At 41.5% G+C, this 12812-nt stretch overlaps 1 protein-coding gene across 1 annotated transcript in view; it reads right to left on the reverse strand.

Annotated features, from left to right (window-relative positions):
- Positions 1 to 12812, reverse strand: part of CNTN3 (contactin 3) — a 243292-nt gene that overhangs the window by 20698 nt on the left and 209782 nt on the right. Inside the window, exon 19 of the mRNA XM_022572541.2 lies at positions 1274 to 1457. Within this exon, the coding sequence (XP_022428249.2) occupies positions 1274 to 1457 (184 nt within the window). The remainder of the gene's footprint in view (positions 1 to 1273; positions 1458 to 12812) is intronic.

Below are 12812 nucleotides of genomic sequence, written 5' to 3' on the forward strand. Positions count from 1 at the left end.
AAACTTTCTCTCCAAATTCTCTTTTCAATAGATAATACAAAGGTAAAAATATGAACTTTCCTGATCAAATGAACACTGGTTAATGAAAATCCATAGTAGAATTGTGTTTTATATATATTTTAACTTACCCATAAATAACACTAGTAATAAAATTAGATTTTATACTATTGTTCTTAGCAATTTTCGCCAGCCAACTGCACGTTCTCACGAAAGTTTGGGAATTATATACGGAAACAGAAATGCATTAATGAAATTGGCAGTCAAACACAATAACTGTCTCATTCCCATATAGGGCCAGTTAACAAAACATTTTTACTGGGTTAACTAATTTTGAAAATAAATTAAGAAGAAAAATTGTTTTACTGCACCATTGTTTTAAAATTAAAGTTAATCCTGTCATGCCCACATTCCTCATCTTTCAAAAAGAAGTAAAAACGACACCTACCTCATGTGGTAGGTATGAAGTTTAGGTGTGGGAATACATGTAAAGCATGTGAACATAAAATGTTCTAATTGCTATTAGCTACGATGATGATGCCAAGAGTAATTCAAATGGTTGCATTGTGAGAAAGTAGCAATACAATACAGTAACTAAATATACACTGGGGTTATCAGTTGCATGGAAATATACGTGAAAGACTACAAAATTGCAAATCACTGATTTTTCCGTAGCCTAATTTAAAGCCAGGTTAATATATAGCTCATAATTGGTGCTTGTGAATGTATCTGTGAAAACACAGCTAACAAAGACTCAGCTTTGAAGGCAACACTGACATCTCTGGTCAGATTTTTAAAAATATCCACATATTCATGTGGAGCAACATCTTTGGCTGGTAACCTTTTATTGTACATTGCCCTCTTTTGAATAAGTAGGAAAGAAAAGAAGAAAAACATCACTCTTGATTCTTTGGCCTGAACTTTAAGTTATTCATGCTTATCAAAAATCCTCAAGCTTTGGAGAACTAAAAATACATGAAATAAACCAATTAGCTTGATCACATTTTAAAAGAAAAGTGGATGGACGTGACTAAACATCCCACTCTAAAATTTTTCAAAAGATGCGCATTCATTTTCACATGGGGTTTCTAACTGAAGATTTAGGGGTATCAGGAAGACATGTATGTGTGCCTCTGAGTTTACAAGGGATTGGAGTTGGGTTTACATCATTCATTGGGCTTACTGACTTGTGTTGTCCATCTAAAATGATAAAGAAGGCTACCATTTTAAATGCAAAGTATTTTTTTGACGTTAAAAAAAATCACAAGATACATACGAGTTTTCTTGGTGGTCGCATTAACTGTGGCACTAAAGGGACCGGTACCAGCGCTGTTGAAAGCCCGGACAGCCGTGTAATATTCCAAGTTGCTCTTCAAGCCATGGAGTCTGGCCGATGTCACATTTCCTGCCACTTTCAGTTTGCTCGATGATCCCTCTTCTCCATTATTCCAATACCGCACCTGGTGGACAGAAAACATAAAAGATGAGAAGGACTGACAAAACAGCATCCTTTAAATTAAGTGATTTTTATTAAAATGAGCACTGTAATTTATCTACTTTACCATTTGTTCCACAAGTAGTTTTTAAGGACCTACTATGTGCTAGGTGCTGCATTAGGCTCTGGGCCACAGACGTGAAAGAAAAGGGACTCCTGGGGGAGACGGGTAATAAGTACACAAATAAATCAGATAAATTCAAAGACAGTAAGTGCTACATTGCTACTAGCCCATAGCCTTATAAACGGGAAAATGAAGGGAAAAAATCTGCATTTCTAAGAGAGTGAGCTGCTTCTCCTTCCCAGACCCTAATCAACCTGGCTCAGGCTCAACGCTGGAAGGCTGACAGCTATGCTTAAACTCTGACGGATGGTGAAGGTGCTTTCTGTGAAGAAAGGGACCTGTCAGAGCAAAGACCACTGAAAAGCCAGCTGGCCACTGGCTCGTCCTACAGTGATGGCCAAGTGTCACCAAGACCCCTAAGTAGGCAGAGCTACTGCAGAGAACAGGAAGGCAGGTAACACAGGTTAATATATGGATATATTGAAATGTTTTACTTGTATTTCATTACTGTGAATTGTGTAAAATGATCTGAGACTGCTTATAAAGATATATACATTTACAGTATAAAAATATAAAAATGTTTTGAGAGTATTTGACAAAATAAAGAAATAAAAGTAGAAAAATACAATAATAAGACATGTTCCCCAGTGAACTCCGATTTATGCTATAAAGTCCTACTATGCTTTGCTAGACAGTTTGGATCCTTCATAAAATAAAAACAGCAACAAAACCACCAAACAAATGGCTCATGAAAAGTGCAACTATTCCTCGTGCTGAGACCAGATATCACCATCTGACCATCTAAAGCAGGGGTTGGACATGTAACACAAATACGTAAAGCAGACTGAGTACATATTTTTTACTTTCCTAAAGAAACAGGCACTTGGGGCTCCCCTGATGGCGCAGTGGTTAAGAATCCGCCTGCCAACGCAGGGGACGCAGGTTCGAGCCCTGGTCCAGGAAGATCCCACATGCCGCAGAGCAACTAAGCCCGTGTGCCACAACTACTGAGCCCGCGTGCCACAACTACTGAAGCCTGGGAGCCTAGAGCCCGTGCTCCACAGCAAGAGAAGCCACTGCAATGAGAAGCCTGCTTACCGCAGGTAGAGAAAGCCTGCGCACAGCAACGAAGACCCAACACAGCCAAAAATAAATAAATAAATTTATTAAAAATAACAAAGAAAGAAATAGGCACTTTCCTGTTTTTCTTGCAGTCTTTGCCCTTTTGGTTTGACTTTCATTTATCTACTTCGATAGCAAAATATGAAAACAGGAAACCATTTCTATAATTTCTGTAAGTAAACGGCTGCTTGAGCACAATGAAAACGGCAATCGATGCTCAGCCATCAGAGTCATGAAGGCAGTAGAGACGTGTGGGAACTGCGGCAAAGGAGACAGGCACGTTCCATCTTCATAATGGAGCCTCTACGCAGCTTTGGTCGATGGGGGGAAGATGGACCCAGTGTTTACAGGTCTTTTTTTAAAAGAAAGCAAAAATCCTGATTTTAATGTGAAATGTCCCAAATTTAGAGTTGGCCCCATTTGTCTGTGGGCTAAACAAAACGTGTTTATGGGTTGCATAGGGTAAACCCATTTCAGGCCTCTGAGAAAAATACACCTAAAGTTACTTTAAAAAAATGAGTAACTATAAAATTATTTCTTTAAAAAAGATTAACAGCAAAATATAGAATCTCAGGTTTTTCGATAATAATCCCAAATTAGCATATTAATATCATGCAAGATCAATATTTTCCCTATACATGTGCATGTATATATGTGTGTGTATATTTATATTGATATCAAGGCCCCCTTAAATTCATGCAAAATGCTGGGCTCATGTATGTGTACATGTGCGTTTTCCCTGGAAAGAAGTTATTACTTTTCAGAAAAACCTTGAAAGGAGGATGTAAACCCAAATAATTAGGACTGAATTGAATATGCACCTCTTACAGCTTTAAAGCATCAAATATAAATTAGCAAAACACATCCACAGATATGACAGATACCATTTACCATTATCAAAGAAGACCACATAGATTTTATTCACTAATTAAGGATAACATGCCAAACTGTCTTTTATAAAGCCACACCCCACAAATTGTCAATGGATACCGAAAACTCACAAACATTCTAAATCCACCAGCTGTTAACAGCGGAGGTACTGCTTAGGTTTAGATGACCACCATGAGAAGACGCTCCCTGCTCTTTAAAACACTGTCTAGTTATGAAACTAAGATGACACATAATCAATAATTATAATAAAACACTGTAGTCAGCCTGAAAACTTGTGGCCTAGGATAGAGCATAGACTGGGAAAAAGATCACATAATTATGAGCTTTAATAATTGTCACTCAACACATGGAATGGCAAACGCAGGGAGAACTCAAGTAACTCAATCAAGATCATCCTCTGATACACACTGGCCTCTTAGGTTTCCATCCATGCGCCATTCTTTCTGTATTCAAATTACTTCAATATAAGTTGCCTAAGAAATCATTCCTTAGGAGACTGATTTAAAGAAGAAATAAAAATAATTTTCAATTAGCATATGGATTATCTTTTATAAATCAGTTCATAGAAGGTGTCGGAAAGCTCTTGATAGCAGTTTGTTTCTGAAGTACTTTAACCAATCTCCATGTATCAGAATGAGAGATTTATTTTTAGATATTAGTTTCTGACAGGTATTAGAAATATTTAATCATAGAGAAAATTAGTGCCAAAATTGAGCATGATATTAGTTCAAACTTATTATATAATCTTCTTAAATAGCTTTACTTTAAAAGTTGAATAAATATGCATATAACTAAAGCATAAAGAAATAAAGCAGTGACATATATATTTCCAAGTAATAATCAGTTATGTTCTATAAAAATTTTGTTCAAAAATATTTATACAAGGATAGATATTTTTTATTATGTAAGTAATAAATCAGTTATGTTCTACAAAATTTTGTTCAAAAATATTTATATGAGGATAGTCTTTTTTTTTTTTTTTTAAATAGAGGAAAAAGCCAAGAAGAAAAGACACCATTTTTCCTCTCAGTTGTGTTCTGGGTTTAAATGGTGAAAGTTCTACACTTGAGAGGACAGAATATAACTCCACACTAATATGGATTTTATAGGCACAACCACAATACAGGGATGAAGAAAGGAAACGTGTCCAGGCTGAAGGAACAAACTCTGAAAATATAGTTGTGCAGAAAAGAGTTAATATAACATTGCCAGAACATGAAGGCAGCATCTACAAAAGATGAGCAGAGAGAGAACTATTACAAAGCACATGAGGAACCCTGCTAACAAGAAAGAAAGTCAGCAGACTGGACCACAGGGGACTGCCTATTATACGTTTAGGTGACATGGATCTTAAAATAAGTATATTTAAAATGTTCAAATTTACCAGAGAAGGGACTAAATTTATAATGCAAGAATAGGAGACGAAGAAAAAAGATGGGGCGAATCTAAAAAATATCAAGTAGAATTCTGACACCTGAAAAATACAATAGTAAAAAAGAAATCAGTGCTAGGATTGAGCTGAAGACTGCAAGGTAGAAGACAGAATGAATAAATCCAGAACACGGAGAAGGAAAGAAAAATTATGAAAGCCAAGTTAAGAAACACTGAGGATGAATGACATTTTCCAACCAGAGTTCCAGAAGGAGAGGTTAAGGAAAAGGCAACAATAAAAGAGAAAATGTCTCAGAATTTTCCAGAACTGAAGAAACGCAGATATTTTCATGTTGTAGATTCACTCTGAGTTCAGAGGGAGGAAAAATAAAAGGTAAATCAACTCCAAAGGAGAAGGTGGTTAAGACTGAATTGTGGCTCTCAACATTTTTTTTCATCACCCAGCCTGAGAGACACAGGTCACTCTCTCCATCAGTAGCGGGTCACCCTGCCTTGGTTTCCTAGTGCGAGTGTGCACCAGTGCCAGCAACTGCATCCCTTGGCACAGAAAACAGCAGGAGGGGCGAATGCTAAGGTGGAATCATGTTCTGGAGGCAGGTTTGTCTTGGTCATCACCACAGCTCTGCTGCTTGGGTCGAAGCTTGTACACACTAAGTACCCAATATCAGTGAATTCTTGCATGACTTAAACACAGACAGTTTAAAAATGCCTCCCTTCTTCCCACCACAGAGACACATAAGAAATATGTATTTGGTCTCTGCACCAGCTCCCCCCAAACCCGTGGAATCTCAGAAATGGTAACTGTGTTTTTTTTTTTTTTTTTGCAGTACGCGGGCCTCTCACTGCTGTGGCCTCTCACGTTGCAGAGCACAGGCTCCGGACGTGCAGGCCCAGCGGCCATGGCTCACGGGCCCCGCCGCTCTGCGGCATGTGGGATCTTCCCGGACCGGGGCACGAACCCGTGTCCCCTGCATCGGCAGGCGGACTCTCAACCACTGAGCCACCAGGGAAGCCCCGGTAAGTGTCTTTTGTATGCTAATGAGACATCTGGTGGCTGCGGTCTCCTGGGTGCCTTCAGGATGGAGACTGGTTGCCGGGGTAACCAACCTTGTGATTAGAGGGTTGGAACTTTCAGGTCCACCTCCTGACACAAGGCTGGAGGTTGATTTAATTTGGTTAACTAACGGTCAATGATTTAATCAATCGTTCCTATGCAGTGAAGCCTCCATTAAAAAAAAACCTAACTGAAGAGGTTTGAAGGGCTTCCAAGTAAGTGAACACATTGAGGTGCTGGGAGAGTGGAGGGCATGGAGAGGGCATGGAAGCTCTGTGCCCCTTCCCACATACCTTGCCCTACACACCTCTTCCGTTTAGCTGTTGCTGAGTTGTATCCTTTACAATAAATGGATAATGGTAAGTAAAGTGCGTTCCTGAGTTTTGTGAGCCATTCTAGCAAGTTATCAAACCCAAGGAGGGGGTTGTGAGAACCCCTCAGTTGGTCAGTGGAGGGCTGGACTCCACTGTGTGTGTGGTGTGGTGGGGGGGGCAGGGCAGTCTTGTGGGACTGAACCCTCAATTTGTAGGATCTGAAGCTAACTCTAGGTACAGAGGATCAAAATTGAATTGAATTTTAGGACCCCCAGCTGGTGTCAGAGAACTGGTTGGTGTAGAGAAAAAACCCCACATTTTTGGTGTCAGAACTGTTTTGTGGATAGAGCAGAGAGGAAGATTTTTTTCCCCTTAATTCACCAAGCTAGTTACTCAAGTCCTAATATTCTATGTGCCTATGAAACACTGGGACTCCAATTTCTTGATAATAATTTTTTCTTCAGAACCGTAATACCCTTTCACAAGCTAATATATTTTTATCTCGGTAAGTAAACAGAAATAAACTTGAGGAATGTCAGGATTTAAAATGCTATCTCTATTTCTGCAAGTAATTTGGTTATTCCAAAAACGAATGCCCCTGCTGTGAGGAGTCCTTCATATCACAGTATCAGAGATTTCACTTAAGCTTAAAATGAAATGCAGTTTATAAAAATAATATATTGAAAAATGGCACCTTTTTTAGCCATTAAAGTACAGGTATTTAGTCAGAATAGACTGAAATAATTTTGTGTATACTTACAGATTTTCAGGAAGACAAATATTTCATCTTAGCTGCTAGATGGAACACATTTCAGTAAATATCGGGCAGGCAAATGCATTCGACAGGTTTTAGAAGACACATCCAGATCTATCTCCTACTCTTTACTTAGCTCTCAGTCCCTGGAGGGCTGACCTATGTGAATTACATACCATACTTGCTGACCCTCTGGCTTCTCACCGGATGGAGAGGAAATGGAGCAGGACCCTGTACGGCCCTCCCAGTACAAATCCTTTCTGTATACCCAGTTTCTTGTTTGCAGGAAATAGGCTTCATTTAGCCTCCGTGACCTACCCTGAGTTCCAAAGGGAGGATTCAAATAACTGCCTATATCAGGGAAGGGAGGGAATACAGAAACGAAGGAGAAGCAGGCAAGAAATAATAGTGCATGGGGTGGGAGTGGAGGCGCAGGGTCCTGCTTCCACCTCAAGGAATATACATAACAATACCTTTGAGTTCTTCCGCAGGAACTAAGGCCCCCCGCCCAGGTGGAGGATGGTAACTTCAGCCTGAGCACCAGTTTCCTGGAGCACAGCCCTGTTTACCTCACCACCAACCCATCAGAAAAAAGTCTGCACACAGTGGAAGATAAATGAAGACCCTGAAGGCCTCCCCAAATCATTCTCCCTTTAAAAACTTTCATGGTCGAGCAGAATCTTCAGAGTTGGTTTTTGGACACAAGTTCGCCATCTTCCCAGTTTGCTGGCCTCCTGAATAAAGCGACTTTTCCGCTCCTACCAGGACTTGTCTCTTGAGTACTGGCTTTTGAGAGGAGAGCAGTGAACCTGAATTCAGAAACAGAGAAGCCAGGAGACGGCTGGTGCGAGGAGAGAGAGGCTGGGATATTTACTCCCCTGGATCCCTCAATGCTGAGCCACAGTCTGGTAGGGACTATATTTGCCTAATAACAAACCCAGCTTTGTTTGGGTGGCTCTCACTCAGACACATACTTACTGCTCTCTCCAGCATAACAAATCCTTCCACCACCTCCAGAAAGTCTGCATTTTATTTACTCAATTCATTTTTGCTGCCTTCCTGTTTATTTAAATGGACCTGAATTGTCTCTATCCAATTTTCCTACGTACATGTGACTCGTTCTAGAGTGAAGTTAATTCTCTGCCTGATAGTAAGGAATTAGACTCTCTCCATATGTCTTTGTTTCTTCCAGTAGAATTTTCGTATTCTCAGAAAAGTATTCAAATATTTGACGTCTTTTTCCATTCTAATTAAAATGTTAGGAGCTAAACACATTCTGTACAGCTGTTTAGAACAGGAGGTAGGATAGAGGTATCTGTGAAGTTTTAGTTTGGCCTTCTGTACACATCTTTAGTTATGTTCCCCTGCTACACATGAAAAACAATAAATCTACTATGTTCCCCTCCCTCCCTACCCAAGTTCTATTTCACTGCCAAACATTTTTAAAAAATCTAGAACTCCCCCTCGCCCCCCCCTCCCGGGGAAACACTGACTGAAACGGCCCGCCCTGGCCAGGCACGACAGTGACCACTTGCATGAGTTATCTTCAACAGGAGGTCCTGGTAAGGAATGCGAAACTAACAAGCTACCACCAACCGGAAGAATTCGGGAAAAGTCACAAGGAAAGAGGAGACGCCAGCCCAGATGTCCTGCCAACTTCCCAGAATCCTTCTCGTTGGAATTCATCTTGGCCGAGCGATGCACGCGCCACCAGGAAGGACCGTGAGTCAAAGTGACTGTCCAGAGATAACCCCAAAACTAACCCCATTCCCATAAAACCCGAGACTGAGCCACGTGGGCAGAGCAGTTCTCCTGGCTTCCCTTACCCTGCTGCTCTCCACCCGGGAGCCACTTCCCAGCAAAGTCTTCTGCTTTGTCAGCACGTGTGTCTCTCCAGACACTTCACTTCTGAGTGTTAGGTACAAGAGCCCACTCTCGGGCCCTGGAAGGGGTCCCCCTCCTGCAACAGTCCCACAAATATGCTTACCTGTATTATTTCACAAGTATAGATTTTTGTTTCCATCACTTATCAAGGTCATTCTCCCAAGTTTTATCTTCTCAAGACACAAAATGACTTTAAAGAAATGGACTGTATATACCAAGCTAGAACTTTGGAGCTTTTGTTCCTCAGGCACCCACTACCCATGAACTTAAATCATCTGTATCCTCTTTATCTTGTCTGCACGTATCTCTTGTTCCTATGCAAAGGGCACAAGAAAAGATCTGAGCCTGAGTGTTGTGGCTTAGAAGATGAAATAAATTGGAGCCCAGGGAAATGAGCCCCTCGACGACTACTTGGTCAAATCAGAAAGAAAATTAGTCTAGATGCTAATGACGATGTGTGCTCAGCACGCCACGTGGCACATGATGAGACGAGAGGGAAGCAGGTGCCATTAACAATTATGAAGCCACACTGGGGAAACTGCAACCCAGAAAGTTAGCCACATGCCTGATAGTTAAATACTCTGCTAAGTCATTTATTCTTCCAGGTTACTGTTTAAATCATTATTGAGACTATGAAAATACGTATTTTTATCTTGGCATAATTATATAAATTATTTCTTAAGTTGCCCCAATTAGTATACCTTTTCCTGAGCTTGTTTTTTTCTTTTCATACATACCTAGCACTTGGGGAACAAACTTTCACTAGTTGTTTCCTTTCAATACTGTATTCAGGCTCCATTTGGATGTTAAATTTGGTACTCTTTACACAGATAGGCAAGATGTCATCATTAATGTCGAGCAAAGTCCCATATGCTCATCGCTCTGCATCTTTTTGCCCCCCACCTAAGAGCAACACCAGTAGCAACACAAACAACAGCATTGAGTGCCATACTCAGATTGTGCTAAGTGTTTCTGTATTACTTCACTGGTTTTCAAATTTCCCCTTTCAATGAAATCTTATCCCAATGCCCAATATTCAAAACAGAAAAGGAGAAGCTCCCAAAGTCTCTTTGGGCCATTTTCACAATGGCTGCTTTATCTCACTTAAAGTTTCTTCAGTGACGCTGAGAGTTATTTACTGTTTTAACTGGGCCTTGGAGAGCATTCATAACGTGCTCAAAGCCAGAGAGCAGTAAGATAATGGAGCCAAAATTGCATTTATTCAATCAACGTGAACTCTTTGCCTGCCTCCTGTGTGCCAGATACAACTCTTGGCACTTGGAATACATCAGTGAACAAACAGGCAGAATCCCCTGTCGCTGGTGGAGCTTATATTCTGTCCCAGTGGATTTGAAGGCAGGTTTGTCTAATTCCAAAATGGTGTGGACTTCATGGGATACTACAGTGGCACTACTTGGATTCTTTGGTTTTCTCTCTTGTTCAATCAACCTCTCTCTGCTGACCTGAGCCACAGCGGTATAATTCTACGTTCTTAGGGAGTATGCATATCTGGATGACTCATGATCAGCTTAAACTGATACATTCTAAAATCAGCATCTACCTGCCGCCAAGCTGTCAAAACAATCGCCAGGGACTGATAACATTCCTGTGGTGCTTGGAAGCCCACAAAGCCCATTTATATAGAGTCTCTTGCTTATTTCTCTTAACTACTTCACAAGCTACAACCAAGTCAGAAATTATGATCCTATCATACAGTTTGTAAAGGACAAAGTTATGAATGGGGGATGTGTACTTCAGTCTGCTGTTGGAGAGATGCAAAATGTGCTCATTTATTTTCTTTAAGTAAATTTGATTTAACACTGAATTTCATATCCGGCTCAGCTAATGGAAAATTCGACTTCAGTCACTCCTGGGGCTCCCTTCCCAAAGCCTGGCCAAGATAACTTACTGTTACATTGGTCTGATCCCTTTAGGCCCAGCAGCTCTGCCATGCTTGGGGAATAAGAAGTCCTTGCTGAGTGTGGGAAGCACAGCTGTTCCCTTCTGTGGTCTGGCCACCAACTTGGGCACTGCCAGGTAGAAAGCTGTGGGACCCACGAGATTTCGTAAGCCTCAGATCTTCGTTTCCTCCAAGGTCACCTGAAATTTCTCTTGTATTTTTTCCTCTGTGGCATGTTCTCTCTCTTCACCGTCTAGGATACATGAAATAATCTCCTTAAAGGCTTGAGCTTTGGAAACAAAGCAAGGAAGGAAGGGATCTCACAGGCAACCCCATCTTGATAGCTGTCACAAACTCTCATGAGGCAAAAGAGCTTGGAGTCGAAGAACTGCTTGAGAATAGTTACTGGGGAGAAATCTATAAATTAATATCTGAAAAATTCTTCTGGAACATGGCTCACACTTATTCATTACTTATTATTATGAGCCAGAAACTGTGAGAAGCACAGGTGCCTAATCTCATTCAATCCTCTCAAAATCCTAATTAGGTTAGGCCCATTGTTCCCATTCCGCAGGCGAGGAAAATGAGGCTCACAGAATTGATGTAACTCTTCCAGCACAGTGAGTGGCAGAGTTGGGGTCTGGTACAGGTTTGACCTCAGGATTATGCTCCCTTACATCTGTGTTCCTTCCATCCCACTTACCATTCCTGTCAATGCCATTTCTCTAACCATTGGGGAGCTACTATTGGTTGCCCACTATCTTTCACTGCTTCTACTCACTGTCAGGGAATTAAAGGAATTTTCCATCCAAGTGTTCTTGGCTTCCTTTAAGATGCTGATCGAGTTGCTCTGCTGTATTTATGTGGTGTTTTGCTTCTTCAGTATCACTTCGGTTTCCTTAAGTCTGGACAGCTCTGTCTGTGATCAGGTTCTCTGTCAAGACCAGGGCCTCTGTGTCAAGACCAGGGCTTCCTATACATACATGTGCAGGAAGATGTTTCCCTATGGGAAACATAAAAATGCACATTCACAACACCCACCCCTAGATGTCTGGGTTCAGTGGGCCCAGGGAGGATTCTGGGGGCTCATCTTCAGCAGAAATTTAGGTAATTGTGGTGAAGGTGGCTCATGGTGCATCCTTTGAGTGCCACTGCTCTAGCCAATCCTTTCTCTACTTTACCTTTAATTTATTCAAGTCACTGCTTGTTTGGTTACAAGGACCAGGAACTCTCTCAAGTTCAAATGTAAAGGGAGCTGATGGCTGAAAAGGAGGACAAGGTGACATTATGAGAAAGAGAAGAGCCAACTCAAGAACTGGACAATTGTCAAAGAGCTCTTCTACTTTGCTCTTTAAGCTCCATGGGTCCTTGTCGCCTCTATCCTTTCGGGCTGCATGAAAGTATGTCTGCTCCATCTCATCTCTGTAAATCAGCTTTGTCCTATCTGCCCATGGCCTTCACTTGGGAAGTCTGAACTGGGCCCTAAATTTGACATATCACTGCATTATACTCACTAAACACAATCTCTATGCTGCTTGCTTCAATACTTCAAACAAGGATCTGACTAGGGCTTCCCTGGTGGCACAGTGGTTGAGGGTCTGCCTGCCAATGCAGGGGACACGGGTTCGTGCCCCAGTCCTGGAGGATCCCACATGCCGCGGAGCGGTTGGGCCCGTGAGCCATGGCCGCTGAGCCTGCGCGTCTGGAGCCTGTGCTCTGCAACGGGAGAGGCCATAGCAGTGAGAGGCCCACGTACCACACACACACAAAAAAAGAATCTGACTAGCTCAGCTTAACTGTCCATGGGTCAGCTGCCTTTGAGCAAGTGGCCACCCTCGTGCAGTCACTGAAGTTATGTTGGCAAGTGGCAGGGTACACGGTCCTGTATTGCAAACACGTGCATGTAAATATGCCACTGAATCAGGAATTAGAAGCAGGAGGGAAG

The sequence above is a fragment of the Delphinapterus leucas genome, chromosome 10 (assembly GCF_059928025.1).
Source record: "Delphinapterus leucas isolate spDelLeu-1000000601 "Yukka" chromosome 10, BTC_Dleu_Yukka2, whole genome shotgun sequence".
Lineage (NCBI taxonomy): Eukaryota > Metazoa > Chordata > Mammalia > Artiodactyla > Monodontidae > Delphinapterus > Delphinapterus leucas.